Raw genomic sequence first — 27,949 nt, forward strand, 5'->3', positions numbered from 1 at the left:
TGTGATAATCATGGATTTATTATTTCATCAAATACCCATCAAGCACCTTCTTTATGTAAGGTTGTGTCCTAAGCAAGTTCAGGTAGCAATAGCTGGGCAAGGTAACAGTGGAAAGAGCTGTAGCTTCGAATCAAATAGGAAAGGCTTTATTGCAGAGGTTATATTTGAGCAAAGACTTGAAGATGGGGAAAGAGACATGTATCTATGGTGAAAAAAAATTCTAGACAGAGGGCCAAACACACAGACCTAGAACAGGAGCATCCCTGGAGGTTTGAGGAACAACAGAGACCAGTGGGACATGACATGGAATTAGCCAGGGGGTGAATAATGGGAGATGAGATCAGCGAAGTAGTAGGAGCTGAGGGGTTAAGAGCCTTTCTGGCCTTGGAAATCGTAAATTATCTGAAATAGGAAGCCACTGGAGAGTGTTGAGCACAGAGTGGCGTCATCTGACCCCAGAGGATGCTGGGATCAGATGGTCGTGGTGCAGATGCTGAAGAGTCAAGGGACTGGATGTTTTGAAATTTGAGCCAATAGGATTTGCGGTTGCATTTGATGTGTGGTGTGAGGCAAAGGAATCAAGACTGACTCCTAGGCTTGGGCTTAACTCTAGGGAGCATGTCGGGACACGTCACGTTTGAGATGTCTTTGAGATGCTTCAGTGAGGACGTTGAGGCATTTGGAGAGCTGCACTTGGGGTTTAGAGAAGAAATACAGACAGGAGGGATACATTTGGCAACGGTCAACAGACAGATGGTATTTAAGTGCTGGAACGGATGAGATAACCAAGAGACCGAGTGTAGACATGCAGGGAAAACAAAAGTTCTGGGCCGTGGGCACCCTAACATCTAGAGGAACGGGATGTGAAGAGAAATTAGCAAAGCCCACCGAAAGGAATGATTGGTGAGGGAGAACAAAAATCAAAGAATGGGGAATGCTCCAAGTCAAGTAGGGGAAAAAAGTTTTCCAAGGAGGTGACAAGGACTCAAACATGTTGAATGCTGTTGATAGGTCAATTTAGATAAGAGCCAAGAAAGGACTTAAAGATTTAGCCACAGGGAGGGTATTGGGGACATCGGGGACATCGACAAGATCTATGTTAGTGGAATAGACAAGGCAGAAGCCTGACTGCAGAGAGTTCAGGAGAGAATATGAGGAGAGAAATTCAAGCCCAAAGGCATAGCCAGTCTTTTGAAGGATTTTTCTGTAAAGGGGAGCCAAGGAATGGATCCAGAGGGAGATGTGGACTCAATCCTTTAGAGAGAAAGAAAATAAAAATCATGAGATATATTTAATGATATTAAAGATACTAGATAAATACATTTTCTTAAAGTCTTAACGTGATTGAACAATAGGGAAGTGAATAAAATACCAAGACTATGCTCTCCAATCTCACTCCATAGAACTGATGAGTAGTTTTCTTTCCAGAAGTTAGTCTTGCTGGAGAGAAACTTCTTCTCCCAAAGATCCCATGACATGACTTAATGTTCTACAACTTGTTTTATTGTTAGTGTTTTAATATTTCATGAACCTCTTTCCATGTTGGTACTTACAGATGGCTTGAACAAAAATCAGTTGGAGAAAGGAGCCCTAGGCAATGTTTTTCTCTATTTCAGACAGACCTGTAAATGGCTTAGTGAAGCCTATAGATAGCTGCAGACAAAACTAATGTAATTAAGCAAAGTAGGAATCGGGGCATTTCTCAACGCATCAACTTCCCTGCCACTTTTGCTATAGCTTGGGGACCTGCCACCGGGAGAGGGGCACTCGAGCCTAGGCCCTTTGTAAGTTAATAAAAGGAAACCTCCAGGACACCTGGGTGACTCAATGGGTTAAGCATCATCCCGCTCTTGATTTTGGCCCCGCCTTGGACTCTGCCCTGGGCATGGAACCTGCTTAGGAATCTCTCTCTCCGTCTCTCTCTCCCTCTCTAAAATTAAACGAATGAATGAATGAATGAATGAATGAATGAATGGAAACCTCCTGTGAAATGAAGGAGGAGGCCAGACGGGAGAGCTCACACACCCTACCACTCCCTCAATTGCAGACCCAACACAAAGGTACTTGCAGGTGGTGACTTTACTAACCCTTAGGGTGTGGGGCTGGGGGGGGGGGAGGGGAGGGAGAAAGGTTTTTCTCTCCCCTAGCAACAGCCCAGCCAATGAGAGACTGTCACAGCTCAGCCAATGAGAAGCCACTACGCTTTAAACTCCCAGTTTAGACAAAGGAGTTTTAGTTTCTAGCTGCCACTCCCAATCCCCTCTCTCCTGTATAAAACAACGTTCTGGGGATCCCTGGGTGTCTCAGGCCACAGTCTCAAGGTTTGTGAGTTGGAGCCCCACAGCGGGCTCCCTTCTGTCCGCGCAGAACCCACTTCGGATCCTCTGCCCTGTCCTCTCTCTCTGCCCCTGCAGCACTCACACTCTCTCAAAAATAAATAAACTTTTTTTTTTAAGTGTTTTTTCTTCTTTGTTCTCCACACCTGTCTACGGTTTTGCTGTCTGCTGTGTCTCAAAATTGCAACTCTCTGCTGTTTCCAAATATACCCATTTTGCTGCTAAGCTAAGTGGGTTTTATTTTTAAGGTTAAGGCAGGACCGAGGCTGCCTGAGGAAAAGAGGGGAACTGGTAGTTAGGGAGCTTAGTCCTTGGGCAGAAATCCAGCCTCCCAGTCACTTTGCTTTTCCTTCTGCAGGCTCAGTGCTTTGCCTTCATTCCCTCTTGAAGAGCTCACTACAACTACCATCCCCTTACAACCGCCCCCACTCCCCCCTACCTTTCCCAGCTTCTCTTACTCCGCGTCTTTCCAAGGCCTTGACCTTCCCCTCTCACTTGTTCTTCTGGCTGCTGACTTTTCAGGGTCCCGAGGATATTGTGGAAAATATTTGCATCACAGCGACCTTACTCAGCTTTCCCTCGTCTCAGTGGGCCACCGGATGCAAACCGGAAACCGCTGCTCCCAAGGATGTTGCCCCTAAAGCTGCCCCAAGATCAAAGCGGAAGGCCGCTCTGCGTGATGGAGAAGCCGGGGTGCAGCCCCGCAGGCAGGCAGGCAGGCAGCCAGGCCCCAAAGGGTAGAACCCTGCCCGTTGCGCGAGGAAGCATGAGGTCAGGGACCCAGCCAGGAAAAAAATAAGCCCCAAAGGCTGAGTTTCAAACCAAATGCCTCTTTATTTCAATGTTCAAATAGCCGGTTCTCTGTAGCTGCGGTTCTCCCGTGCGTGACCAGCAGCGGGGACCTAAAGCCCAAAGCCCTGCCCCGCCCTGGCCACACGCAGCTGCCTCAAATTCCACCCCCATTCTTCTCCTCCCCACTCCAGTGCCTTCACTTACATTCAGCAACACCCCATAGAAGCCAGGAGCTGTGTTTCCCGCCTGTCAGTTTCCGCTGGACCAAACACAGGCCCGAGTGCATGGCTGTAGGTTTGGGCCCAGCGCAGTAACAACCCGGCTGCTGCTGTTTGGGGAGCCTGGGAGGCTCCAGCCTGGTCCCGAGGCCCAGGGCGGCCGCCGCAGGGAGAAGCCCCGGTCTCCGGGTCCCCGCCGTAGGGAGGCCGGGCCTGTCTCCTGCCGGAGGAGGAAGAAGCGAGCGGCCCGGGCGCCACCTCTTTCCTCTTGGGGGAGGGCGCTGGCATCCTCGCGGCCGCGGCTCGGAGGCTCCCGGAGTCCCGGAACTCCTCCCAGGACCGGCGCACTTGAACTCCGGGAGTTGGCCCAGCACCTCGCCCTGCCGTCCTGCCAGGCTCCGTCCCAGTGCGGAGCGGCCCGCCGGCGCGATGCTGGCGCTGTGGCTGGTGGGCCTGGGGCAGAAGCTGCTGATCTGGGGCGCGCTGGGCGCCGTCTCCGTGGCGGGAGCCACTCTTCTCCTGAGCCTCCTGCAGATGGTGGCGAGGTGCGCGCGGCAATGGCAGCAGTTGAGGGGCCTCCCCACGTTGCCCGGCTGCTACCCCTTGGTGGGACACGCGCTGATGATGAAGCCAGAAGGGAAAGGTAAGAGACGCGGGGGCCGGTGGGCTTCCTAGCCTGCGCGGACCCGCCAGCAGGAAGGCCCAGGGTGCAGGAGCTTCCCCCCCCTCCCCCCCTCCCCCCTACCCGCCCCGGGCTCAGCCGGGTCCGCACCTGCTCCCCGCCAGCCCCCCTTCTCATCAGCCTAGAGCACCACGACTTGAGGGCCGCTTTGGAGAAACAAGAATCTGTCCCCTGCTGGAGAGTGGGTTCCCAGTTCTATCCGGTTTGCCCTTACGACCCCTGATAAAATTGCTCCTGCCTCTGTTTCACATCAATTTTTTCTCTGTGCATCGGCTGGAACGCAGTATGTATAAGCTGTCCTTCTTCCTCTTCTCTTCTTTTCCCACTTGGTAGCTGTTCCTATCTCTAAACACCGCCTGTGTTCTCTCTTGGCTGTTAAAGCCTAACAGCAGAAACTTCCCTGGAGCAGGGAATGCACCTGAAAACAGTCCCATCATCCTCCACCCACCCACTGCCCTCCGAAAATCAGGGACTAGAGATTTCATCTGAGGCTTCCCTCCCTCCCCGCATCACAAGATTTGACCACAACTTTCTATCCTTCTTGACCTTCTTATTTTAGTTCTTTTAAGGAGGTTAGGTAGTAACAGTAAACTACGATACGAGGGCAAGGCCATCTGGCAAACTTAACACACCAGGTTTTAAAAGCCTTATTTATGAAACAGTGCATTGTTTTTGTTTTTTGTTTTTGTTTCTTGTTTTTGTTAGGTTTCATGGATGAGGGGAAAAAATCACCGTGAGTGAGAAAGTTCTCAGAAGCACCTGGTTTTACAGTCGCCCATCAGAGACAGTGAATTCGATCTTAGCACTCCGTTTTCATGGGTGTGCAAATGGGGATACCCAGGGTTCAAAAGATTTGCCCCAAATGACAGGTTCTAAAATGAGCCGAGGACCACAATCCAGTTTCGCCTCAGATTAATTTGTAAATAGCAGTTTTACAAGTTGAACATTAACTCCAAAACTTGAAGTATTATTTCTTTTCTAGCTCTCCCCTCCCCCCACCCCTGACCCTCATGCTGTCATTGCATCCCCACAGAAATAGATAAGGCCTCATGGGGCGGGAGTGACCTGGGGGGTGTTTATCAAAATATCGAAAATGTTCCCTGGCAGAAGAAATCCAAGTTAACCTTTCACCAATTAAACATCAGTGTGACTAATGGTACAAGTTATCCAATACCGCATCTAGAGGTCTGAGAACCGTGTTTGTAGAACTCATCTAGGTTGATACTAAAAGCAGAGCTAACCTCTCCTTCTACCCTGAGACTTTATAGCATTACAGAGTAACTGTGGCGATATATAGGGCTCCCATTTCCCCGCAAGAAATAATATGCTTGAGAAATCTCATCGGATTCTTTTGGGAATTTATTCCGAAAATTGAAATCTCTAGTGAATGAGACCTGTTTCAAAATAAACTTGTGAGTTGATTGGAATAGTTAAAGCAATTCTCCCTGGAGTTACTTTCTAAGTGAAAAGGGTGACAATATCCTGGCTTCGACGAAGGGACTTTTTAATCCATCCACAAGTAACTGGATTTTGGCATCAGGCAAAGCTTTGCTCCGTGTCCGGCTTTGCGACCAAGTTGTTTTCATTTGAGGAGTCGTTTAAAACTCTCTAAAGGGAAAAGAGCAGGAGGAGAACTACAGCAACAGCCAGAAGACACTGAACAAAATGGCAGTATTGATAATTTCTTGAAATGTAAATAGACTGCATCCTCCAATAAGAACACACAGTGTGGCTGCATGGATAGGAAAACAAGACCCATTTTTATGCTGCTTACAAGAGACTCGCTTCAGACATAAGGACACACACAGACTGAAAGCGAAGGGATGGAAAACGATGTTTCATGCAAATGGAAACCGAAAGAAAACTGGGAAGCTACCCTTACACCAGACAAAATAGAGTTTAAAACGATGACTGAAATAAAAGACCAACAGGGTATTCATGATAATAGAGGGGTCAATCCAATAAGAAGATACGGCATTTATAAATGTAAATGTACCCAACACAGAAGTACCAAGATGTGTAAAGCCAATATTAAAATTTTCTAAGTTAGAGTTTTTACCCTTAACTTGTAAGTTAATTGTATGACAGTTATTTTAAGGATTAAAGACCAGGTGACACTTGAAGGCAATATGGCGTAATGGTCAAGATGGAGCACTGTAGTGTCTTACCGCCTTAAGTACAAAGCCAGGTTCCATCATTTACTCCCTGTGATAGTGGGCAAGTTTCGTCAATTGTGACCGTAATCGTGCCTTTCATTTAACGATGGTGAGGCGTAAAAGGCAGTGCATCAAAAACGCTAACTCTAGCTCAGACATAGAATAACTTGCTGCTGTAAATGAATAGGACATAATGGATGTTAGCTCTTTTAGGATAATTATTACTAGGTTTCGATGTGCTGAAACCTGCAAACACTTAAAAAAGTCATTACTATGTATTTAGTATTACATGGAGTGGACATCCGTGAGCTCCTGTCCTACTGCACTGTGCACAACCTGACCTGGGATTGGGTGAAGCTTAATGATGGATGAAGAGCAGGGATGGGCCAAGCCTGCGCACGTTATTGACATTAAAACAGTGCTGAAAAGTTGAATAGTTTGTTTTTTATGCCATATCAATTTGTCCCTGGTGCCCAAATTCCCATGTCGAAACAACTCTGTCAAAGTACCTTAAGTACCATATTAGTAGCCTCACAGTGAGGTTGAAATTAGCCTTGCTGTTGTCAATCAGGCATTCCCTCTGCCCAGGAGAAGCCCTGCATCCACATCTGCCTACCCGCTAGCCCGCCTCTCCTCACCCCTCCCTAGCTGGATTTTCCCAGCAGTGGAAGGAGGCTTCTGGTCCATTTCCTAACATGTAATCACTTGGCCAGCTGGGACTCAAATCCTCCCTTAACCTCATCTTGTTTGACTTGTGTTCTGAAAACATGCCTCACCTTTGCCAGGTTTTTCTCTGAGGCCTGGACCCTGTGTCTCAATTCTTCGGTCACTGGCTGCTATCGTTTGTTTCTACCCAGATGGCACTCATCGACACGGCATTTCTTCACTGAGAATTTTGTAATGGCTTGATCTCTCCTGAGGCCATGCTGCATTCCCCAGACAGGGGCTTCGTGGATTTCAACACGGAAAGTGTTGACTCCCGAGTTTTCCACACTACTTTGATGCTGGAGTTGGGATTGATGGTCACCATTTCCCCAAACCTGATGCAAACGCCAGCCAGAAAGCGCAGCCAATGCCCCTAACCCTGGCTGCATTGAACTCCAGCCTTTTCCCCACCCCCAGCGGCTTCCTGTGGCCCCAGTATACCCAGGTGATTCACAGATCTCACACACACTGGTGTTACTGTCCTAAAATACGATTCCAGTCTTGCCAATCCTCATCAGAAACCGCCAATGAGTGTGTAAAAGCAAATCAAACCCTCCAGTGCTCCAATCTCCCCTCCCAATGATATCACCCCATCTAATGTTGTGGCTGCACCTACAGGGAATTTTCAGAGTTTCATGCTTCTGCTCTGCTGTTTCTGCTGCTTGGTTTACATTCTGTCTCGACTCCTACTTCCCCTTTTCTGCCTATAAAAATACAACTCATGTTTTAATGCTCGAATACCGTCTCCTTGATGAATTTTTTTTTCAGTCCTGTCCATGAGGACCAGTAACTCCTCAGACCTAAACTTCTATCTTAGCAACCATTTTGTTTTGTCTGGTATTACAGAAGTGACCATCTCCCATAGTTAGCAGCTCCCTGAGAGTAGGGATTGGGTCCTTTGGAGGTACACGTTTCTTGTACATTATCTTACTCATAATTAAATTACCCTCACAATTCAGTCATTATAGCCTTTAACAGGAACAGTGTGGTGGACCTCGAAGATGTGAGAGACTTGGCAAATATTAAATGACTTGCCCAAAGTAAACAACCCAAAAGGCACAATAAGAAACTCACTTAAAATTAAATCTCTCCTCCCAGAATTTTTTCAGCAGCTAATTTGTTACACAGAAGAATATCGGCATTTTCCACTGCTGAAACTCTGGCTTGGACCAGTACCACTCTTGGCCATTTATAATGCAGAAAACGTGGAGGTGAGTGTGTGGGAAATAGGATCACTTTTCCACTGTATATTTGATGGTGTGAGAGTCTCATCCAAATAAAGATAGCAAAAATGTTATTACATTAAAAAAACTTTTTTTGAACATTTATTTATTTTTGAGAGACAGAGCACAAGTGGGGGAGGAGCAGAGAAAGAAGGAGACACAGAATCCGAAGCAGGCTCCAGGCTCTGAGCCATCAGCACAGAGCCCGACGCGGGGCTTGAACTCACGAACCATGTGCTCATGACCTGAACCGAAGTCGGATGCTCAGCCTACTGAGCGCAACCTACTGAGTGAGCTCAACCTACTGAGCCACTGAATTTAGTATACTGAGCATTTCACTAAATATTTTTGGCTATGTGGGTGCCATTTAATGCTTTCCAGATATAGTGTAAATATGGGGGGTGGGCAGTAGCCTCTAGATGTCTGTGCCCATCTGATATCAGGTCTAACACATTCTCCTTTTTTGAAAAGTCTACACAAGGATACAGTTTTATAGAGCCACAAATAGGTTATTCCACAAGGTGAGCACATGTTACCTGCCAGACATTGTTTTCTCAGTCTAAAAATATAAGACTAATAAAGTATGAGTGTTTCTCTCAAGATGCTCTGAGTCTCCTATCCATTACAAATGTATTACTCCAAGTTAATTTTCTTAAAAAAGAATGCTCATCTGATATTGATAGGGCAGATATCATTAATCCATGCTATTGAAATTGGGAGTGTACTCCCAAAGAATACGTTTTACTTATCATTATGACTCTGGGGAGACTATCTTGTGGTTTGATGAGCAAAGGATTTGGGTCAGGGAGTAAAAATGGGGTAAGCAGGGTTTCTTTGCATGGAACAAAATTAAAAACAGAATTTCCTAGGCGATGGCGCTGGGATATGTCTTTCTTAGATATTGCCGTGAAAATGTGTGCTTCCTCTTGTACCGCACTGTAGCAGCCTGGTTCCGAGTAGATAATGAGGAGACAGGCATAGGATTTCAGCCATGGCTGACTTGGTGTGAGCAGGCTTGGTATGTGTGGGTGGAGATCTATCCAGAATGCAGGACTGGAACAAGGAGCCCGGGCAGCACTTTGTGCTCAGACCTAAATGCTCATCCTTTCTACCTCACTTGGATTCCGGGGGGTCTAATCATACTCAAGGCCATCAGTGTTGCCTACATGCTGGGGACACTCAAATATGCACTTCTAGTTCAAGTCCTATCCTGAGCATCTCACCTACCTGCTTTCAGACCATAGCGACTTGAATGTCTCCAAGTCAACATGCCCACAAATGAACTTGTGACTTTTATCTTCCTAGACATGGTCGTCCTTGGATTCACCTAGCTCCTCTCCCCCGTCCCCCTACCCACAGTCAATGACTCCTCTTGGTTCCTAGTTCATGGTAGGAGCCAGGGTATCCTCTTGGACATTTTCCTTTCTCTCAACTCCATTTGGTCCCCAAGACCGAATGACACTTGTATGTTCAACACTCTATTTGACTTTTTTAGAGGCACAGGAATAAAAATGAATCGCAGAGAAATAGTTACGAGACGTTACTTTAAAAAGTAGTGTTCTGGGCACCTGGATGGCTCGGTGAAGCATTTGGCTTTGGCTCGGTTCATGATCTCATGCTTCATGAGTTCGAGTCCCGAATCAGGCTCTCTGCTGTCAGCACAGAGCCCACTTCAGATCCTCTGTCTCCCTCTCTTTCTGCCTCTCCCCTGCTTTTCTGTGTGTGTGTGTGTGTATGTGTGTGTATGTGTGTGTGTGTGTGTGTGTATGCACGCTTTCTCTCTCTCAAAAATAAATACACATCAAGAAAAAAAAAGATAAGATGCTAAATTTTTTTAAAAGGTGGTCCTGTACTCTTATAATTGAAATTATTTTGATATCTATATATCTCTCAATTTTTTTTCCCCTCTTTCCAAGGTAATTTTAAGTAGTTCGAGTCAAATTGACAAATCCTGTGTGTACAAGTTCCTAGAACCATGGCTTGGCCTGGGACTCCTTACCAGGTATGTCGTTGTCGCTTTGTAAAGCCGTCTCGTAGAATCAGTTCCTTCTATTGGTAACTTGTGATGTCGGGAATTGGCACAAAGTAATCTTCCCATCCCGAGACTGTGCTACCAGGAAGCTGGGGAGAAGCCGGAAGGAAAGGACTGGAGAACACTGGGCTCTGACGGACAGGAGTCCAGCGTGTATGGTAACCTGTAGCCATGGTACTCAGCAATGGTGATGACCAGTGTCCCGAGAAGAATCAGGTCCTGGTGTGTGAATGGAGTAAAGGAAAGGAGCGTTTGGAACAGGCAAATCTTGAAAATCCAGTGAAAAGGGCAGTCAACCCCAGCCAAGTATAGGGAGCACAAAAACCTCAGTCCTGGAGCTGGTGTCCAAAAATAGGACTCCATCCTCTGGGAGAGGACCCACCAAGAGAGAGGCGGGACCCTTGTGGGTCTGTGAAGAATCTGAAGAGAATAGAGATCAAAGGAGAATCACAGATCATCAGGATCATCTGAGGACTAAGGTAGTAATCGAAGGGAGACAAAATATTCTAACTTGGAAACTCAGAAATTGAGACAAATTCTTCCATTTGTCAAGTTTTATGAGGGCTCCTTTAAATACGACCCAATTTAGAAAAAGATCTAAAATGCCCACATTCTGTGACTATATATGAGTCTTTGTCATTCTGACCAAAGCACGCGAGAACCTATAGATTAAGCTGTTTTGGGAGAATTTTGTTGAACTGGCTAAATTTACACTCTGTTTCTCTTTTATTTGTAACCATGTATTGTTATTTCTAGTACTGGAAACAAGTGGCGATCTAGGAGAAAATTGTTAACACCCACTTTCCATTTTACAATTCTGGAAGATTTCTTAGATGTCATGAATGAACAAGCAAATGTATTGGTTAATAAGCTTGAAAAACATGTTAACCAAGAAGCCTTTAACTGCTTTTTTTACATCACTCTTTGTGCCTTAGATATAATTTGTGGTAAGTCTCAGTGATTTGTTTCTAAAGGTACGGTGTAGTGTAGACTGGCCCACACAGAAACTAATATTCCATTGGGAAGGCCAAGGAGGGGATTGGAAAGGCTCCTGGATTGTTCAGGATGGTCCCGTTGCTCAGCCGCCTGAGAAGCAGCAGCCCCTGCTAAGGCTTTGGGCAGGATTGTCACAAAGCCAACATGCCAGGAAGGTCAGAGGGAAGGAAGCAGCAGCAGCAGGAACAGGGAATAGAAGGTACAAGAGAAAAGGGGGAGAGAACAATTTCAAAACCTATAAGAACTGAGCAGGACCTACGTCTTCTTTTTAAGGGGTGGCCCCTGGAAAATGAACGCAGGATAGGTGATGGAATTGAATGGTTGCTTCGTGCCTCTATTTTACAGAAACAGCCATGGGGAAGAACGTTGGAGCTCAAAGTAATGATGATTCCGAGTACGTCCGTGCAATTTATAGGTAAATGAAGTCCTTTGGATTGTCTTTAAAATGGTTCTTGATTAGGGCTTTGAAAAGGATTGCTGATAATTTGTGAGTGTCTTTTTCATTGTTTCAAAATGAAACTTTATACTGAAATTAACCCAGTCGTTAAAGCATGTATTTGAGCAGTAGAGGAACGGTTTTGTAAATGATAACACACCCAGATGATGCCATAAGTTAAAACGATTATTTTATAATATGTTGAGGGATTACATTATGACACTAAGTGATATAGGTAAAACCAGATTTTTGGTATGATAACCACCAGGTATAAAGAATTATTTATAGGGGCGCCTGGGTGGCTTGGTCGGTTAAGCGTCCGACTTCGGCTCAGGTCATGATCTCGCGGTCCGTGAGTTCGAGCCCCGCTTCGGGCTCTGTGCTGACAGCTCGGAGCCTGGAGCCTGCTTCCGATTCTGTGTCTCCGTCTCTCTCTGACCCTCCCCCATTCATGCTCTGTCTCTCTCTGTCTCAAAAATAAATAAACGTTAAAAAAAAAAAATTAAAAAAAAAAAAGAATTATTTATAGAAGGAGGGGCACCTGGGTGGCTCAGTCAGTTAAGCGTCTGACTCTTGATTTCCGCTCAGGTCATGATCTCACGGTTTGTGAGTTCGAGCCCTGCATCAGCCTCTGCACTGACAGAGCAGAGCCTGCTCGGGATTCTCTCTCTCTCTCCCTCTCTCTCTGCTCCTCCCCCATTTGCTCTCTCCCTCTCTCAAAATAAATGAGTAAACATTTGAAAAACATGATTTATAGGAAGAAAACACTGGAAGGCACTATACCAAAATATCAGTTACGGTTATTACTGTTGGCGTGCGTGCGTCTCTTTTTCTGACTGTGTTCTGTTTTTGTGGCTGTTCATTCTCCTTTCCCGTGTTTTCTGCTGAGTGTGTATTATTTTTTCATGGAAATCATCAAGTTTTACCTTGAAACTGGCTGGCAGTTATTCAGCTATTAAGAGTCAGGGCCAGGATTTGATCTGACACATCCTATCTTGAAGTTCACTGCTCATTTCACCTTATTTTCATGAATGCGTACTGAGCGTCTATAACCTGCCATCCACTGCACTAGTCCTGACTAGTTGTATCGCCTCACACAAATAGGAAGAAAGCAGGGACACACACAGTGAAACAGATGAATGTAAACATAAACTCTAACAATTGCTTAGAAAGAAACGATCAAGTTGACATTAGAGAGGGAAAGAGGGCTACGTCCTATGGGTGAGTGGTCGGCAAAGCCTCTCTAAAGAATCGGTGTCTAAGCCCGTCTCGAAGGAGGAGATCACGCAGAGGTCTGGCTGCTATCTTGCTGGACATGACAAGGGAGGCACTCGGGACAGCTGTGTGACACATGGGTATTCGGCGAGCACTTCTCTGCAGAAGGGGACGACCAGTTGCCTTTCTGTCACTCCGGAGGCGTGCTTAAGCGAATGAGTGCATATTAAAAACTGGCAGATTTCATCCCAGTGGGTGATCCCAGAGCCACAGCAGCCTTGGGAGGTCAGGAACTCTTTCTGGAGAAGGAGAAGCAGGCCTCAGGTGCCCATCTCTTCCGGATGTGTTATAACAAATTCTCCCTTCTGCTAATGAAACCATTAAAATGTTAAGCTTCACTGGACGTGTAAAAGCCCGTGCATTCATTGTTGAGCATGAAGCACAGGGCTCTTAGTAGCCTTTCGGATAAGTCCTCCTCATTCCCGTTTATTTCCCTCGTTAAGAGCAGGCATTGAATAGGTGCCGAGGAAAGAGACATTTCCGGTGTATCGGCTACCGTATTTTTATCCCATTTACAGGATGAGTGATTTGATATCTCGAAGAATGAGGATGCCGTGGCTCTGGCTTGACTTTTTGTTTCTTATGTATAAAGAAGGATGGGAACACAAAAGGAACCTGAAGATCCTACATGATTTTACCAATAAGGTAAGTCCTCAATTCATTTTTTTTTAGTGTGATATAATATAACAATTCGCCCTTATAGCCGTTTTCAGCGTCCAATTTGGGGGGCTTTAAGTACATTCAAATTGCTATGCAACCATTGCTACCATCCATTTCTAGGACTTAAAAAAATTTTGTTTTAATGTTTATTTAGTTTTGAGAGAGATACAAACAGAGCACGAGAGGGGGAGGGGCAGAGAAAGAGGGAGTCACAGAATCCGAAGCAGGCTCCAGGCTCTGAGCACTCAGCACAGAGCCTGATGCGGGGCTCGAACCCATGAGCCGTGAGACCATGACCGGAGGCGAAGTCAGATCCTTAACCGAATGAGCCACCCAGGCGCCCCATAGGACTTTTTTAAGTCCAAGATTTTTGTGCTTTTGTTAATATCCTCAGTGTAGGACCATGAAGCCTGAGTCTCATAAAATTTGAATTGAATAATGGAAAAAAGCAGGCAACCTGATTACATTTCAATGTATTTAGTAATTTTTTTAATGTTTTTATTTATTTTTGAGACAGAGAGAGACAGAACATGAACAGGGGAGGGGCAGAGAGAGAGAGGGAGACACAGAATCCGAAGCCGGCTCCAGGTTCCGAGCTGTCAGCACAGAGCCCGACGCGGGGCTCGAACTCACAGAGTGTGAGATCGTGACCTGAGCTGAAGTCGGATGCTTAACTGACTGAGCTACCCAGGCGCGCTTTAGTAAATATTGATTAAGCAGTTGCTAAGTGCTAAAACTTTGCCAAGTGTTAGAGATATAATAATAAGACACGTATGTTCCCTACTCTAAAGTAGGTTAGTTTAGTAAGGGAGTTTATTAAAATGGCAAAATGAGGTATGAGCTATGAATATTTATTAACAAACAAGGTGCTATGTTAAAAGAACATAGAGACAAGTATTATGAGGGTCTTCTGGAAGATGTTCGTATTAGACAGTAGTTTTCAAAGGCAAAGGGCCTTTCTAGTATCATTTTAACTTAGAAAAGATTAAAATTAACTGGCTGTTCCTATTTCCAATTCAAAAATCACAAAGCGATCATGATGTTGTTTTGGATATAGGTTGCCAGTCTGTGTTAACGATGCATATAGGGCAATCAACCAGGCTGTAGGAGAACTCTAGGGTACCATCTAGTAGACCGTTACACCCCACTGGAAAGTCTGTAAAAACGGCACTTGAAAATTCTGAAGCTGTCCGACAATGAAATTCATGTTTACAAGTCTTATCAAAGAATGCCATAAAATGTTAACAGGCAGCTTGACTATATTTTTACAAAAGCCTAAGTGGTGATTGAGGATAGGAAAGGTTTAGAAAAAATAAGTTAAAGAAGCTGGGATATTTGCACAGGAGAGTGTATTGTTAGATTATAACAAATTCCAGATCAAAGCATATGATGATTTAAATCACAGGTCATCTCTGAACGGGCCAAGGAACTGAAGAGAGACGAAGAACACAGAAGTGGTGACAAGGACTCTTCCCCCTCCAAGAATAAACGCAGGGCTTTTCTTGACTTGCTTTTAAATGTGACTGATGATGAAGGGAACAAGCTAAGTCACGAAGAGGTTCGAGAAGAAGTGGACACTTTCATGTTTGAGGTATTGTATATCATCATGTTATTTTCAGGTATCATTAAATAAATTCCAGCTATTTTTTTAGAATCTACAACATTATTTTTTTAAAGTGTAGTGCAATTTTTAAATAGCTTCATAGAGCTAAGGAAGGGTCATCAGATTAGCATTAAAATTTACACAATTTAAGAACCTGATTAAGTATCAGGTCAACTTCCGTGTTCAGAAAAATCTTGGAGTCATGGTGGGTACGGCATAGACACATTTTTTTTTTCCCCTCAAGAAAATCTAAGGTCTGTCAGACTTTTCCAAGAAGAAGAGCGGCCAGCAATTGCTGTGTTCTTTTTAGTCTGTGAAACCCACTGGTCTGTTTCTTCACTACTTCCTTTGAAAGAAGCCCGTTTGCTTCCTGCCTTTACCAATGAGTCCTTAGCTACTGCCCTGAGCTGCCCTACCTTAGAAAGAGAACAAGAGCCGCCCCATGGACAATTTAACCAGTTTGAGATTCTAAAAAAAAAAAAAAGATCTCCGGTCTTCCAGTAATAATAGTAATAATAAAAGATGCAGTTTTTGACAAAGAGAATTCTAACTGTATTAAATATCACAAGGGGTGAGTCTCTCAATATATGTGGATTGCCAGATAGAGATAAAGAAATGTTTTTTTAAGCACCGCTTGGTAATATGTTGGAAGCGGAGGTGAGCAAAAGGCATCCACCATTTCCGATGGCTCAGCACATGCTCACGGGTGTGTTAGCTGCACCCCCCGGGCCCGTCTAGATGTAATGCTAGAGCACATCCGTCCTTTCGTCCCGAGGGAGGTCGGTCTGTGTCCTGTAGCTGAAAGCGGGTCGCGTTAAGCGTCTGTAGGCTTGAGCTCTCCTCCCGGCTCTGAGCTCACTGGCCCTGTGAGATGCTTCCAATCTTCCCCGATCTCTGTCATCGCTTTCCTATGTGTACGACAGAGAGATGGGCTAGGGCAGTGACTTTTAAACTTCTTTTTTTAAGCAGAGCGCTTTACCGGAAAGAAATTTTATGTGGAAAATGGACACCCACGGAGCTAAAAAGTGGAGAGGTGTTAAGCACGTAGGTTCTGGGGCCAGATCCCCCGCCATAAGCTGTCCTAGAGGTGTAACCTTGGGCACCTCATCGAGCCTTTCTGGGCCTCGGTGTCCTCATTGTTCGAGCACGGGCCTCACGGATTAGATGAATGATGTTTTCAAGCGTACCAACAATTGTGCCCAGGAAGCATACCGTAGATCTTGGCTATTATTATTTGATGTTGAGGTGGAGAGACCTTCTCACATCTCCACCCTGTATGCACACACGTGCGCACACACACGTACATGCATACAAGTGCACACACATGCATACAAGTGCACACACATGCATTGTCATGCATGCACCTACACGTACACATACATACGTGTGTAGGGCATGCAAACATCCCTCTCACCTTCGTGAAGACAACCAGCCTGATGATCTCTTTCTTCCAGTTTTAACAGTCTGAAATTCTACATTTTTTTTTCTCCTTTGCATCAAATAGGCATGCCACAAACTATCACGTCGTGACCTAACGTGACATCCTCCATAACATGGATGCAGGCTCTTGGGGCCGTGCCTTTAACTGCCTGGGAGCCAGTCATTACATATGAAGGTTTTTACCCCTACCCTCTCCCAGCAGCACGCTCCTGTGAATTCCATGCTTAGTTTCGCTCTGGGTAGCAGATAAAACAAAATGGGAAGCTCTGTCTCGGTATTTGATCTCTAAAATGTGAATTATAGTACCAAGTATTTCATGAAGCTCTGGGAAAGAACAATCATGTTAGTTTCTGCACCTAGTTAGTGCTTAGTGTTTTGCCTAGAACTTGGCAAAATTAAATGAAGCTGTTAATCAACTTCTTGCTCTGGAGAATTACTCAGAACTGCATATGTACTCCCTGGGTACATACCCATACTCAATGGGTAAAGCCTACCTTGCAAATAGGGGAAGTGGAGAAGTACAGTTCTGGCAAGTTGGCTCAGAAAAGCCAGACTTCCTCCCCCCGCCCCCCACTTCAAAACTGTCTGGCCTACCCCGTTCCTTGGAACGCCCGCCCCCTTATCAGCACAGCTGAGCCACTTCTTACCAAGTAGACAGCTCCATGTCATGGTCAAGTGTCCGTCTACGCAGGAAGGGATTGTTTTATATGTTTGTTTGTCACCAAGGTGAGATGCTGTATGGGATTAATTTGTTATGTTCTGGAGTCAGATTGCAACTGTCAGATCCAATTCAAAATGGAGTCATCCTGTCCAATCTTCTCGATATAGCTCTGCTCTTTAAGCCATTGTTTCTTCTCACCTTTGTAGGGCCATGACACGACTGCAGCAGCAATAAACTGGTCCTTATATCTATTGGGTTCTTACCCAGAAGTCCAGAAACACGTGGACAGTGAACTGGAGGAAGTGTTTGGTATGTTTGGCCCCAACATCAGCTGCTCTGTGGGTCCCACGTCCGCCGAAACAGAAGCCATTCATGCTCATTCAGGATGTGCTGTAGGACCTGTTGTAAAGACAGTGTAATAAGCAGGAAGCCTCCCTTATGGGATTCCCTTCCAGTACTGTCTCCTTTGCAAGGCTTCCCCTGTTCACTTACAGGCATTGGCCAACCACCTGGCGTGTGACTGCCCTAGGCTAGACACCGGAGGTGCATAGATAAATGCTACTGTCCCCAAGGACCTCACTGCTTACTAGATGAACCAGCTATTGTCCATAAAGTATGGAGTCCTGGCTGTGCACTTGAGTGATAAGAAGAAGGTGATATTTGGGAGCAGTGGGGAGCAGGTGATGTTAGTGAGAGGGAATCCAGGAGAGCTGTTTCCCATAGGATTGCGTCTGGCCACAAATGAGAGGGAAGTTGGGTGAAGCGGAGAGGCCATCCTTTCTTTTTTTTTTTTTTTTAATTTATTATTATTTTATTTTTATTTTTATTTTTTTTAATTTTTTTTTCCAACGTTTTTTATTTATTTTTGGGACAGAGAGAGACAGAGCATGAACGGGGGAGGGGCAGAGAGAGAGGGAGACACAGAATCGGAAACAGGCTCCAGGCTCCGAGCCATCGGCCCAGAGCCCGACGCGGGGCTCGAACTCACGGACCGCGAGATCGTGACCTGGCTGAAGTCGGACGCTTAACCGACTGCGCCACCCAGGCGCCCCTATTTTTTATTTTTTTAAATATGAAATTTATTGTCAAATTGGTTTCCATACAACACCCAGTGCTCGTCCCAAAAGGAGCCCTCCTCAATACCCATCCCCCCCCACCATCAACCCTCAGTTTGTTCTCAGTTTATAAGAGTCTCTTATGCTTTGCTCCCTCCCTCTCTAACCTTTTTTTTTTTCTTCCCCTCCCCCATGGACTTCTGTTAAGTTTCTCAGGATCCACATAAGAGTGAAAACATATGGTATCTGTCTTTCTCTGTAGGACTTATTTCACTTAGCATCACACTCTCCAGTTCCGAGGCCATTATTTCTATTACACAACCAGCAATCAACAGGTGAGGAGTCCTAGGCTGAGGTCAATAGGGATGTCACAGAGTCTCAGTCTTGCTCTTTTTTTCTCTCTATTCTTCACCATCTTGGCTTTTGTGCCCTTGATTGTTGTTCGAGGTCTCGTGTGTATCTTCAAGATGAAGAGGAAGGGGAGGAGGGGATGAAGGATGTATTAGTTTCCTGTGCCTTCTGTAATACACTCTACAAGCTGGGTGGCTTAAAACAACAGAAATTTATTTTTTTCACAGTTCTGAACACCAGAAATCCAAGATCAGTACTGCTGAGCCGAAGTCAATGTGTCGGTGGGGTTGTACTCCTCCTAGAAGCTCTAGGAGAGAATCTGTTCCTTCCCACTTCTGGTGGCCACCAGCCTATCCCTTGGTTTATGGCCACATCACTCAAATCTCAGCTTCTATTTTCACACCCCCTTCTCTTCACTCTGTGTGTGTGTGTGTGTGTGTGTGTGTGTGTGTGTGTCTGTGTAATCTCTCTCATCCTCTCCTATAAAGACATTTGTGATGGCATTCGGAGCCCAGATGAATAATCCAGAATAATCTCCCCGTTTTTATATCATTAACTGAATCAAATCTGTAAAGGTACCTTTTCCCCAAATAAGGTAATATTTACAGGTTCCAGGGATTAGCACCTGACATATATAGGAGCCATTACCAGCCGACCACACAGAGGCTATGCATTGTGCCATCAACTTTATCCTTTGTTGAATCACACATCACGTGGCTCCCATAGCTGGAAGGAGAAAATGAAAGATTGGGTCAACCGGCCAACAAAATGGTGTCTCTTCATAGAGAAGAGAAGTGGGGAAGGAAAAAGCAGGAGTGGGAAGACATTCTAGAAAGAGGAGAACCAGATGGACAATGGCACAGAAATGGAAAAGTTTGGAGGACAGTAGTGAATCGTGAGGGGCAGCTAGAATTTAACACATGTGGTACAATGTATTGAGAGATGAGGTTGGACAAGTAGTTTTGAGTTCGGATTGTGTGAGGCCTAGACATCTCAAGAAGGAAGACTTTATTTTGTAGAATGGAGGCAATCTTAACTTTTTGGCTCTGTTTCTATCGTCATTTTATTTATTTTTTTCTGGATTGATTTCGATTCTCCCATATTGCCTGTGGTGAGTAAACTTGGTCTTTCAGAAGCTCACAAGTGTTTTTAGAACATGGTCACATTTCGTAACCTGTACGATATCCAGCTCGTTGCTGTTGTACTTTTTGCTGTTGATCTCATGTGATTAAAGCATCATTATTAGTAGATGCCTTATTTTGCTGCTTCTCATGTTTTCTACTGATTGTCCCTCACTTTTTCTTCTATCCCCAGTATTAGTTCTAAAATTTCATGAGCAACTCATCTTTGGGTATTGAGTTGCAGGTATAAATTCCTCTTGTTACACATAAAATTAACCATTTATCTGTGTGTATTTAGTTTTATTGTAACAAAGCCACTTGTGCCCTGTTCATGTTTAAAGCCAAGCATCATCTTTTCGCTCCAGTGAAACAAAAAGAAAATTTAAAAATAAACAGGAACAAAAATTACAGTAGAGAATGTCAATCCCAAATACGGTCTTACAGGCTCGCCGAGTCTCCCATGGAGTGGTAGGCATCAAGGCACTAGGAGAGAATTTTATTTCTAAAGTGTCATGTTAAACTATAAGGATGTCCATTAAACATCACAATTAAACATGCTGAAGTTCTCGAGAAGCCATATTGTCAAGATGCCCACTTCACCGACCCAAACACCTGAAACCCACCCTTCCCTGATCTAGAAATGCATTTTTAAAAAAATTAAAACCAAGAGAAAGTAACCAGATACATTTTGGTAAATGCTAACTGTGTCCATAATCACGTAGAGACACAAAGTAATCTCTGAGCCCAGTACTGAGGAAAAGGAGGAAAAGAGCTAGAATTCTAGGCACTCCCACGTGGGGACCGGGCACCCACCAGCTTCCAGCAGAGCTAAGATAGCTGAAGTTTTTTCTTTTTTCCCCATGTGTTGTTTATATGAAGTTTTGGTTGAGACAGAAAAAGATAAGAATGAATTAAGAACAGAAAATGGTAGAGTTTCTCTTCCTACTGTATTATGCTCAAGGTATTGCCCCCCGCCCCCCATCCCAATAAGTTGAGAATCATTGTGTAAAGGAGGAGAAAGAGACTTCAAGAACAGCCTGGCTGAGGACAAGGGGGCTGGAGAAAATTAAGACAGGAGATTGAAATCCATCATTCTCATTCAATTCTTCCTTAGTGTGTTCTCCTCGTCCTCCACCCCCACCCCCACCCCCACCCCCTTCTCCATCATCCGTGGCAGGAACCAAGTAGTATCGTGATGGGTTTTACCAAACATCATCTTAGATGTCCCTTCCTAACTCATCTGTACCTCCATCGACATGGCCAGTAAGCCAGAGAAAGAAGCTCCCTGGTTCCTCATGCTCCCTCTTCCTATGGCTTTATTTTGCATTTGACTTGAATGCTTTATCAAATCCTTTCCGATTCCCATTTGATTTCAGTAGATTTTGAAGATGGATCACGCTCTCATCTAGATGAAATTCTTTGGAGAGAACTTTGTTTTTGAAGGAAGGGTTTTTATCAAAGTGAACATCTGTTCCATCACCTGATTTAATATCTTCCAAATCTGTCACTTCAACTCTGGTCAGATAATGCAATGCCTCTTTGTCTTCCTCTCCAAGGAATACAGATCTGTGGATGGCTGTTACCCCAAACTGTTGTTACCCCAGAATTTGGGATCTTGGCGATCATTTCCAGCTTGCTTTGAAAACATGCTCAGTGGCGTTTGTTATATTTCTGTTCTACTTTCAAAATCTCTCCACTGGCTTGTTCCTTAAGTCCATCTGTACTGATTTCATTACAGCTGCTCCTTGCTATTCTCATTCTTCCTTTGGTAAGTCCAGGGAGGTTGATGTCTCTTCTGGCCGGAAGGCAAGACCATCTTAGTTTCTTTGTTTGACACAGGAACAAAAGGTGATTAGGGGCCATGTTGTGGGGAAAGTCCAAGAATCTGGCTCAAGAGAAGATGCACATCTGGAAGCTCTGAGAACTCAAAATTAACCATTTTATTTTAAAGTATATGAGTTCGTACGTTCACAGTGTTGCACCACTTTTACTCTAATTCCAAAGCATGTTCAGCACCCCAAAAGGAAACCCTGTACCATTAATCAGCCACATCCCATTCCCTCTTCCTCCAGCCCCTGTCTCTGTCAGCCTCTCTGTCTCTGTGGATATACCTGTTCTGAGCCCTTCCTATAAATTCAATCATTCGGTACGTGGCCTTTTGTGTCTTGTTTCTTTCACTTAACACATTGTCTAATTTTATTTTGATTATGTATAATATTAGAAATCCTACTTTGGCTGTAGGTATTTAACATCCGGTGCTTGGATTAATTCCTTGTTGATGTCCCGTTCCCCAAGCCCATATGGTTCTTTCATGGTCATCTCGTGTATTTACTTTGATCAGGAAAGTCTGATCGTCCTGCTACCGTAGAAGACCTGAAGAAACTTAGATACCTGGAATGTGTCATTAAGGAGAGCCTCCGCCTTTTTCCTTCTGTCCCCTTATTTGCCCGCAATCTTACTGAAGATTGTGAAGTTGGTAAGAACTCTATGATTAGAATAATAGGGAAGATGGATTTTTTTTTAACATCTGTCTTGCTCCATTCTTATGGCATATTGCCTACTTCTTGACAGCGGGTTACAAAATTGTGAAAGGCGCTCAAGCAATCATCGTTCCCTATGCACTGCATAGAGATCCAAGATACTTCCCAAATCCTGAGGAATTCCAGCCGGAACGGTTCTTTCCTGAGAATTTGCAAGGACGCCACCCATTCGCATATGTGCCTTTCTCTGCTGGACCCAGAAACTGTATAGGTTTGTATCCATCAGAATTGGTTTGATCTTTCCAGCCCACGTGGTAGTGGGTTTCTCACAATACTTTCTTTTTCTTTTTTAAAATTTTTAACGTTTATTTATTTTTGAGAGAGAGAACACACACGCAAGTGGGGGAGGGGCAGAGAGGGAGACCCAGAACCCGAAGCAGGCTCCAGGCTCTGAGGTGTCAGCACAGAGTCCAACATGGGGCTCGAACCCACAAACGGCGAGATCGTGACCCGAGCTGAAGTCGGACGCTCAACCGACTGAGCCACCCAGGCGCCCCCTCACAATAATTTCTTTGAGATGTCATGTCTCCTAGGCTACGGTCTCTTAACAATTGGTTTCTTTTTTCTTCCACTTCACTCTACATTGTTGTCTCGAAAAAGATTGTCGTAAAGTAGAGTAGTTTGCTAGGGCCACCATAACAAAGTACTCCCAACTGGGTGGCTTCAACAACAGATACTCATTTTCTCATATTCTGGAGGCTGCAAGTCTGAAATTGAGATATCAACAAGGTTGGTTTCTTCAGAGATCATTCTAAACCTTGGCTTATAGATAGTCGTCTTCTCCCGTATCTTCCTGTATCTTCCCGGTCTTTCCTGTGTGTGTTGTATCCTGATCTCTTCTTTGTATGAAAACAGTCAGATTGGAGTAGGGTCCATCCATATGACCTCATTTTAAGTTAATTAGGCTCTGTAAATACTCTATCTGCAAACACAGTCAAGTTCTGAGGTACAGGGTGGGGTAGGGCTTCAACATATAAATTTACCGGGACAGAATTCAGTTCATAACATACAGCACAGTCAGTTTCATGGTAGTTTTAAATACTGTAGTTTTTTTTTTTTTTTTTAATTTTTTTTTTTTCCAACATTTTTTATTTATTTTTGGGACAGAGAGAGACAGAGCATGAACGGGGGAGGGGCAGAGAGAGAGGGAGACACAGAATCGGAAACAGGCTCCAGGCTCCGAGCCATCGGCCCAGAGCCTGACGCGGGGCTCGAACTCACGGACCGCGAGATCGTGACCTGGCTGAAGTCGGACGCTTAACCGACTGCGCCACCCAGGCACCCCTAAATACTGTAGTTTTAAAGTACTGTAGATTTGGGGTCCATGTTGAATGTATTTTATATGGTAGAAAATGTATCTGTAGCAGTTTTATTTAACCTAATATCTATGTTTGTTGCTTTTAAGAATCGCATTTGGCAAAACAGAAGCAAAGAATGTTTACCATATGGCCAGCTGAAGTACTTAAACAGGATGGATGCACATCACCATGCATCATACACACTTTGGCTTTAGGATCTCTAGCATTTTATGAGGATGTAAATGCAGGTGTTAGTAAAATGAGGTCAGATTTAAATGGATGAATGTGAAGCCTATTTGGTGACTCTGTAGTAAATTAAATTAAAGGCCCAATAAGCCATCTACAGTAGTGGTTCTCATGCTTCAGTGACCCTAGAATTCATCTGGGATTGCTGCTAAAATACAGATACCTGCCCCACCCCAGCTATTGGGCTACACTGGGTAGGGGCGGGGAAGGGGGCTTAAGAATCTTCATTTTTAACCAACACCTCAAGTAACTCTGCTTCTCCTTATTGTGAAAATATAAAATTGCTTGCTTCCTCTAATAGGACCGGTGATTTCTCACCTTTGAGATCTATGCATATTTAAAGTAATGCCATTTTCATTAACTTGAAGGTCAAAAATTTGCCACAATGGAAGAAAAGGTCGTTCTCTCCTGCATCCTGAGACACTTTTGGGTAGAATCCAACCAGAAAAGAGAAGAACTTGGTCTGGCGGGAGAGCTGATCCTTCGTCCAACGAGTGGCATCTGGATCAAGCTGACGAGGAGAAACGGAGATGCGTCCTAACCACAGTCCTGGGCTGTGCCCTTGTCACGTGAACGGTCTTTCTTGAAAGGAACTGGATTTACGATTTCTAGATCTGGGTTCAATACTCTGAGTCCCCAGACCTATTTTTTTTTTCTTGTCCCCACTTCTGTTGGGATCAAGCTCCCCAAAGAGTTTTTATATTTGCATCACGACCATAGGTCTTAGCCCTGGTCTCGATCCCCAAAGTAGAGTTAACCAGTGACGACACCCAAGTAAACATATGATAGGTTTCTCAGCAGAGGGATCCACAGGCCAATTCAATTCAATTGGCACACCGAAAGAATATAATTTAATTGAGATTCCAGAAGTTTTTAAAGGTAGTCTTACTGACTGGGGAACACGTATATGCATGTACACATATGTATTTAATTCGAAAAGCGTGGGTAATTAAGTACTTAGACCCAAGAAGCTCAAGTTTTAAAATTATATGAGTGACATCAAATATGAGAAGAAGAATTATTATGGCACTTTTCAGATATATTGCCTGGACTTGATAATTTTTTAAGTTGACTCATAAGTTCTGTTCCTGTTTCCCTTTTGACCAGGTGCCGATAGCCGTGACTTCATTATCCATAGCATCACAACTAGCCTTATATATCATACACAGTTGGGGAAGATGCCTCTCGGTAATTTCCAATCCCCCACAGTGCCTCAGAGGTTTGAGTAATGGCTTTTGGGGCTGGGAGGACCTTAGAACTTAACTAGTTTTATACTCCCTTTTATTTGAAGCGTCTGAAATCAATGAGAAGGTAAGTTTCTGCCCAGAGTCACGCCGCTGGTGGGTGACAGGGCTGGAAATGGAGGTCTGTGCATCTCTCCATTCCCACCGTGATAGACTGCGCTGTGTTATGCCCTTGTTTGATGGAGCTCAGGTCTGTCGCTAGATGTGTCCCTAGAACACAGCTTTTTCTGCCTCCGATTTTGGCATATTTCTTCTAGAGCTCTTCCATCATTAAAGGAAAAGAGAAGCCACCCATCTGTATTTAGTAACTCAGGAATACCTCACTTAGTTTAGGGTTAGACTTCCAGTAAATTCAGTCCTCCGGAACATACCTACCAAGCTGATAACTGACATTCTCTGAGTTCTAATTCCGTAGGCAATACCTGTATCCCCTCAGTCAGTGCCTTTACGAAGTGACTTTTAATGAACATAGTATCATTGTTGCTTCAGTTTTCCCAAGGCAATAGCAGATAGAAGCAACAGAGTAAGAGGATGGAATTTCTCTTCTTCGATGGCTGTCCCAGGGAGAGATTACAAACCAAAGCCATTTGCAAGCGCTTCAGGCTGAGTCATTTAGGCCAGGGTCACCAGCTCTACCCACTTTACTATCCCAGGGCACCCCAGTGCGGACAACCCAGTGGCTTAGTTGATGAGAAAAAGTCAAGGAAGTATATGATACAGTTGAAAAAGGTTCATAGCATATGCTTAACTTTGTTAGCTAGAAAGTGGATATATGTAGAAAATCTTATTTCCAGATGACTATGGATAATCAAAGTTTTATTCATGGAAATTAGTATTATTTCTCAATTTTATGCATTTAGATTGAAAACTTGCTTCTTTCTCTTTTTCTCTTCCTTTCCTTACTCTTCTCTTCTCTTCTCTTCTCTCTCTCTCTCTCTCTCTCTCTCTCTCTCTTTCAGTGGCCCTGCCCTGGATGTGAAATTAAAGTAAAACATTGCTTAATGTTACCTTTTGGCCTGAGATCTTCATGTAGCTCCAGAATAATTTGTTATTTGTGTTTTAGTTGGAAACTCTCGTAACCGTGTTAGAGGGAGAATGGTCTATGGTATCAAAATGCAGATGCTGATTTTTTTTTTTAATAAGAGAATAATCAAGTATCTATGACCCTATTACTCGTCTAACTGCTGCTTGAAAGAGGTATCTCAAGAAAAATAAATTACATTTTAATCATGGGTGCTATATTTTATTCTGAGAATTGATGTCATCTTGGAATATAGATAGCTTTAAAGGACACATTAGCGGGTGACTGATTCGTAATGAGTAATAAAGGAAATAGCACTTTTGAACTGGTGTCATCACTGCTACGCAGACGTTCCAACAAAATGTTCCTTGTGCCCCGTCAGAGACTGATGCTGAGTCTTCCTGAGTCTGAAGAATTAACTGGACACGAAGTAGAGATCCCAGCACAGTTTGCTCGGCTGATAGCAGCAAGTGAAATCTCCTAGAGGGGCCTGGGAATCAGCAAAACCACAAGCATCATTGGAACCCAGCATTGCAGGCTGGAAACCTCTCCAGGTGACGGGCTAGTGAACTGACTGATGCTGTGTTCATTGTCACAGACAACAAAAGAATGTCAGTTTCTGGACCAAACGACCTGTCTTACAACGAAAGAGGTGCTGCCTGTGCGGCACGCGCACGCGCACGCACACACGCGCACACACCCACACACACACACACACACACACACACACTGTATCTAGAAGATCAAAACATTTTGCTTTCCAGCATCTAAAGAGGTGCTGGTAGGAACATGACAAATTTTTGAGTCTGCCTAGAAACCTCCCTCCTTTTTTTAGGAACAGTACCTCCTTTATCTTTGAAACTGTCCCATGATCAATACCTCCCCCAATTTTCTTCTGTTTCTCGCCTTTTTGCTTCCCCAACATATATACACGCTGTAAATATACAGTTCTCGTTGATGACGCCATGTTCTCAGGCAATCTCACCGTCTTAAGTGGACTGACCCAAGCAGGGTCCGCTCAGATTCTCCCCTTGGGAATCGATGGAGGTTTCAGGTTGTGAGACTGGGGATCAGTTGGCAGTTGAAGCTCTGGGAAGAAGGTGCAGGGGAGAGAAGATGCACAGAAAAGAAACGGAGAGAATCCTGGAGGCTCTGAGTCCTACATTCCCGGGGATGGGCAAGTTCAGCTACACGCCCGCCCTGTGCACTGTTCAATTGTTCACCTGCACGCTGGAGCCCAGGCGCCAGGGTATTGCCATTTTGTTTAGGTTGATCGTCTTTCATTTCTAACCCAAAGCCAGTTAGTGTTTGTGAGCTCAGCTGCAGGAAGGAGAAAGGTGCTCTATTCTTCGGACGTGGTCTTCTGTCCTCATCCTCTTTCCTTTGTGCTGTTCACTACTTCTCCTCCAGGCTGGATAACCTCAGCCGATAACATATGTCTGCTAGTCATTGAAATGTGATAGGATTTTTAAAAATTAAGATTTAATTGACATTATATTAGTTGCAGGTGCATAACAGTGATTTGATATTTGTATGTGTACGAAGTGAAAAATGCAATAGCGTTTGAGGAAATGCAGAGTTCCCATCGTTTCTAGATGGTAGGAAAATTAAAAGGCCCCTGCTTTATCTTAGAACAAATTGGGATTAGCCTAACACAAGGGTCTAGTTTCTTAGCCCCATCCTGATGTATTGCCCAGGCTAATTTGTCTTTTTTTTTCTTGCTTTCATTAAACGAGATTCACCCCCATTTTCCTTCTGGCTAGCTGTATTCCAAATTCCAGGGATAAATCTCTCACCCGTGATTACTACAAAAGGACTGTGTATTCTCTCCTGTGCTTCTTGTCCAGAAATTCGCCAA

General features: G+C 44.4%; 2 protein-coding genes, 1 long non-coding RNA gene and 1 pseudogene across 6 annotated transcripts in view; 2 read left to right on the forward strand and 2 right to left on the reverse strand.

The window, feature by feature from the left end:
• Positions 1-2,051, reverse strand: LOC131506422 (uncharacterized). Its single transcript, XR_009258924.1, has 2 exons — positions 1,554-2,051; positions 1-1,254 (listed from the first exon to the last, which is right to left on the reverse strand). It is a non-coding gene; the product is annotated as an uncharacterized LOC131506422 (long non-coding RNA).
• Positions 2,052-3,766: 1,715 nt separating this feature from the next.
• LOC131506421 (cytochrome P450 4V2) lies at positions 3,767-27,838 on the forward strand. Of its 3 annotated transcripts, XR_009258923.1 has the most exons (13): positions 3,767-3,989; positions 7,988-8,100; positions 10,029-10,114; positions 10,901-11,091; positions 11,486-11,555; positions 13,370-13,496; positions 14,917-15,102; positions 17,422-17,524; positions 22,084-22,218; positions 22,314-22,493; positions 24,195-25,014; positions 26,030-26,267; positions 26,476-27,838. XR_009258923.1 is itself a non-coding variant. In XM_058720010.1 (11 exons), exons 1-11 carry the CDS (start codon positions 3,776-3,778, stop codon positions 24,365-24,367), a joined length of 1,578 nt encoding a protein of 525 aa, XP_058575993.1. In that variant the 5' UTR covers positions 3,767-3,775; the 3' UTR covers positions 24,368-25,537. The 3 variants fall into 3 exon arrangements, 1 of the variants encoding a protein (XP_058575993.1); XR_009258922.1 differs by lacking the exon at positions 26,476-27,838 and having other exon boundaries at positions 26,030-26,311; XM_058720010.1 differs by lacking the exons at positions 26,030-26,267; positions 26,476-27,838 and having other exon boundaries at positions 24,195-25,537.
• LOC131506252 (protein SET-like) lies at positions 20,741-21,605 on the reverse strand (annotated as a pseudogene).
• Positions 26,534-27,949, forward strand: part of KLKB1 (kallikrein B1) — a 32,409-nt gene continuing 30,993 nt past the window's right edge. Inside the window, exon 1 of one of the 2 annotated variants that reach the window (XM_058720008.1) lies at positions 26,534-26,645. The gene's annotated coding sequence lies outside the window, so the exon portion shown is untranslated. The remainder of the gene's footprint in view (positions 26,646-27,949) is intronic. The other variant, XM_058720007.1, reaches the window with a different exon arrangement.

The sequence above is a fragment of the Neofelis nebulosa genome, chromosome 3, assembly GCF_028018385.1.
Source record: "Neofelis nebulosa isolate mNeoNeb1 chromosome 3, mNeoNeb1.pri, whole genome shotgun sequence".
In the NCBI taxonomy this organism is placed as follows: Eukaryota; Metazoa; Chordata; class Mammalia; order Carnivora; family Felidae; genus Neofelis; species Neofelis nebulosa.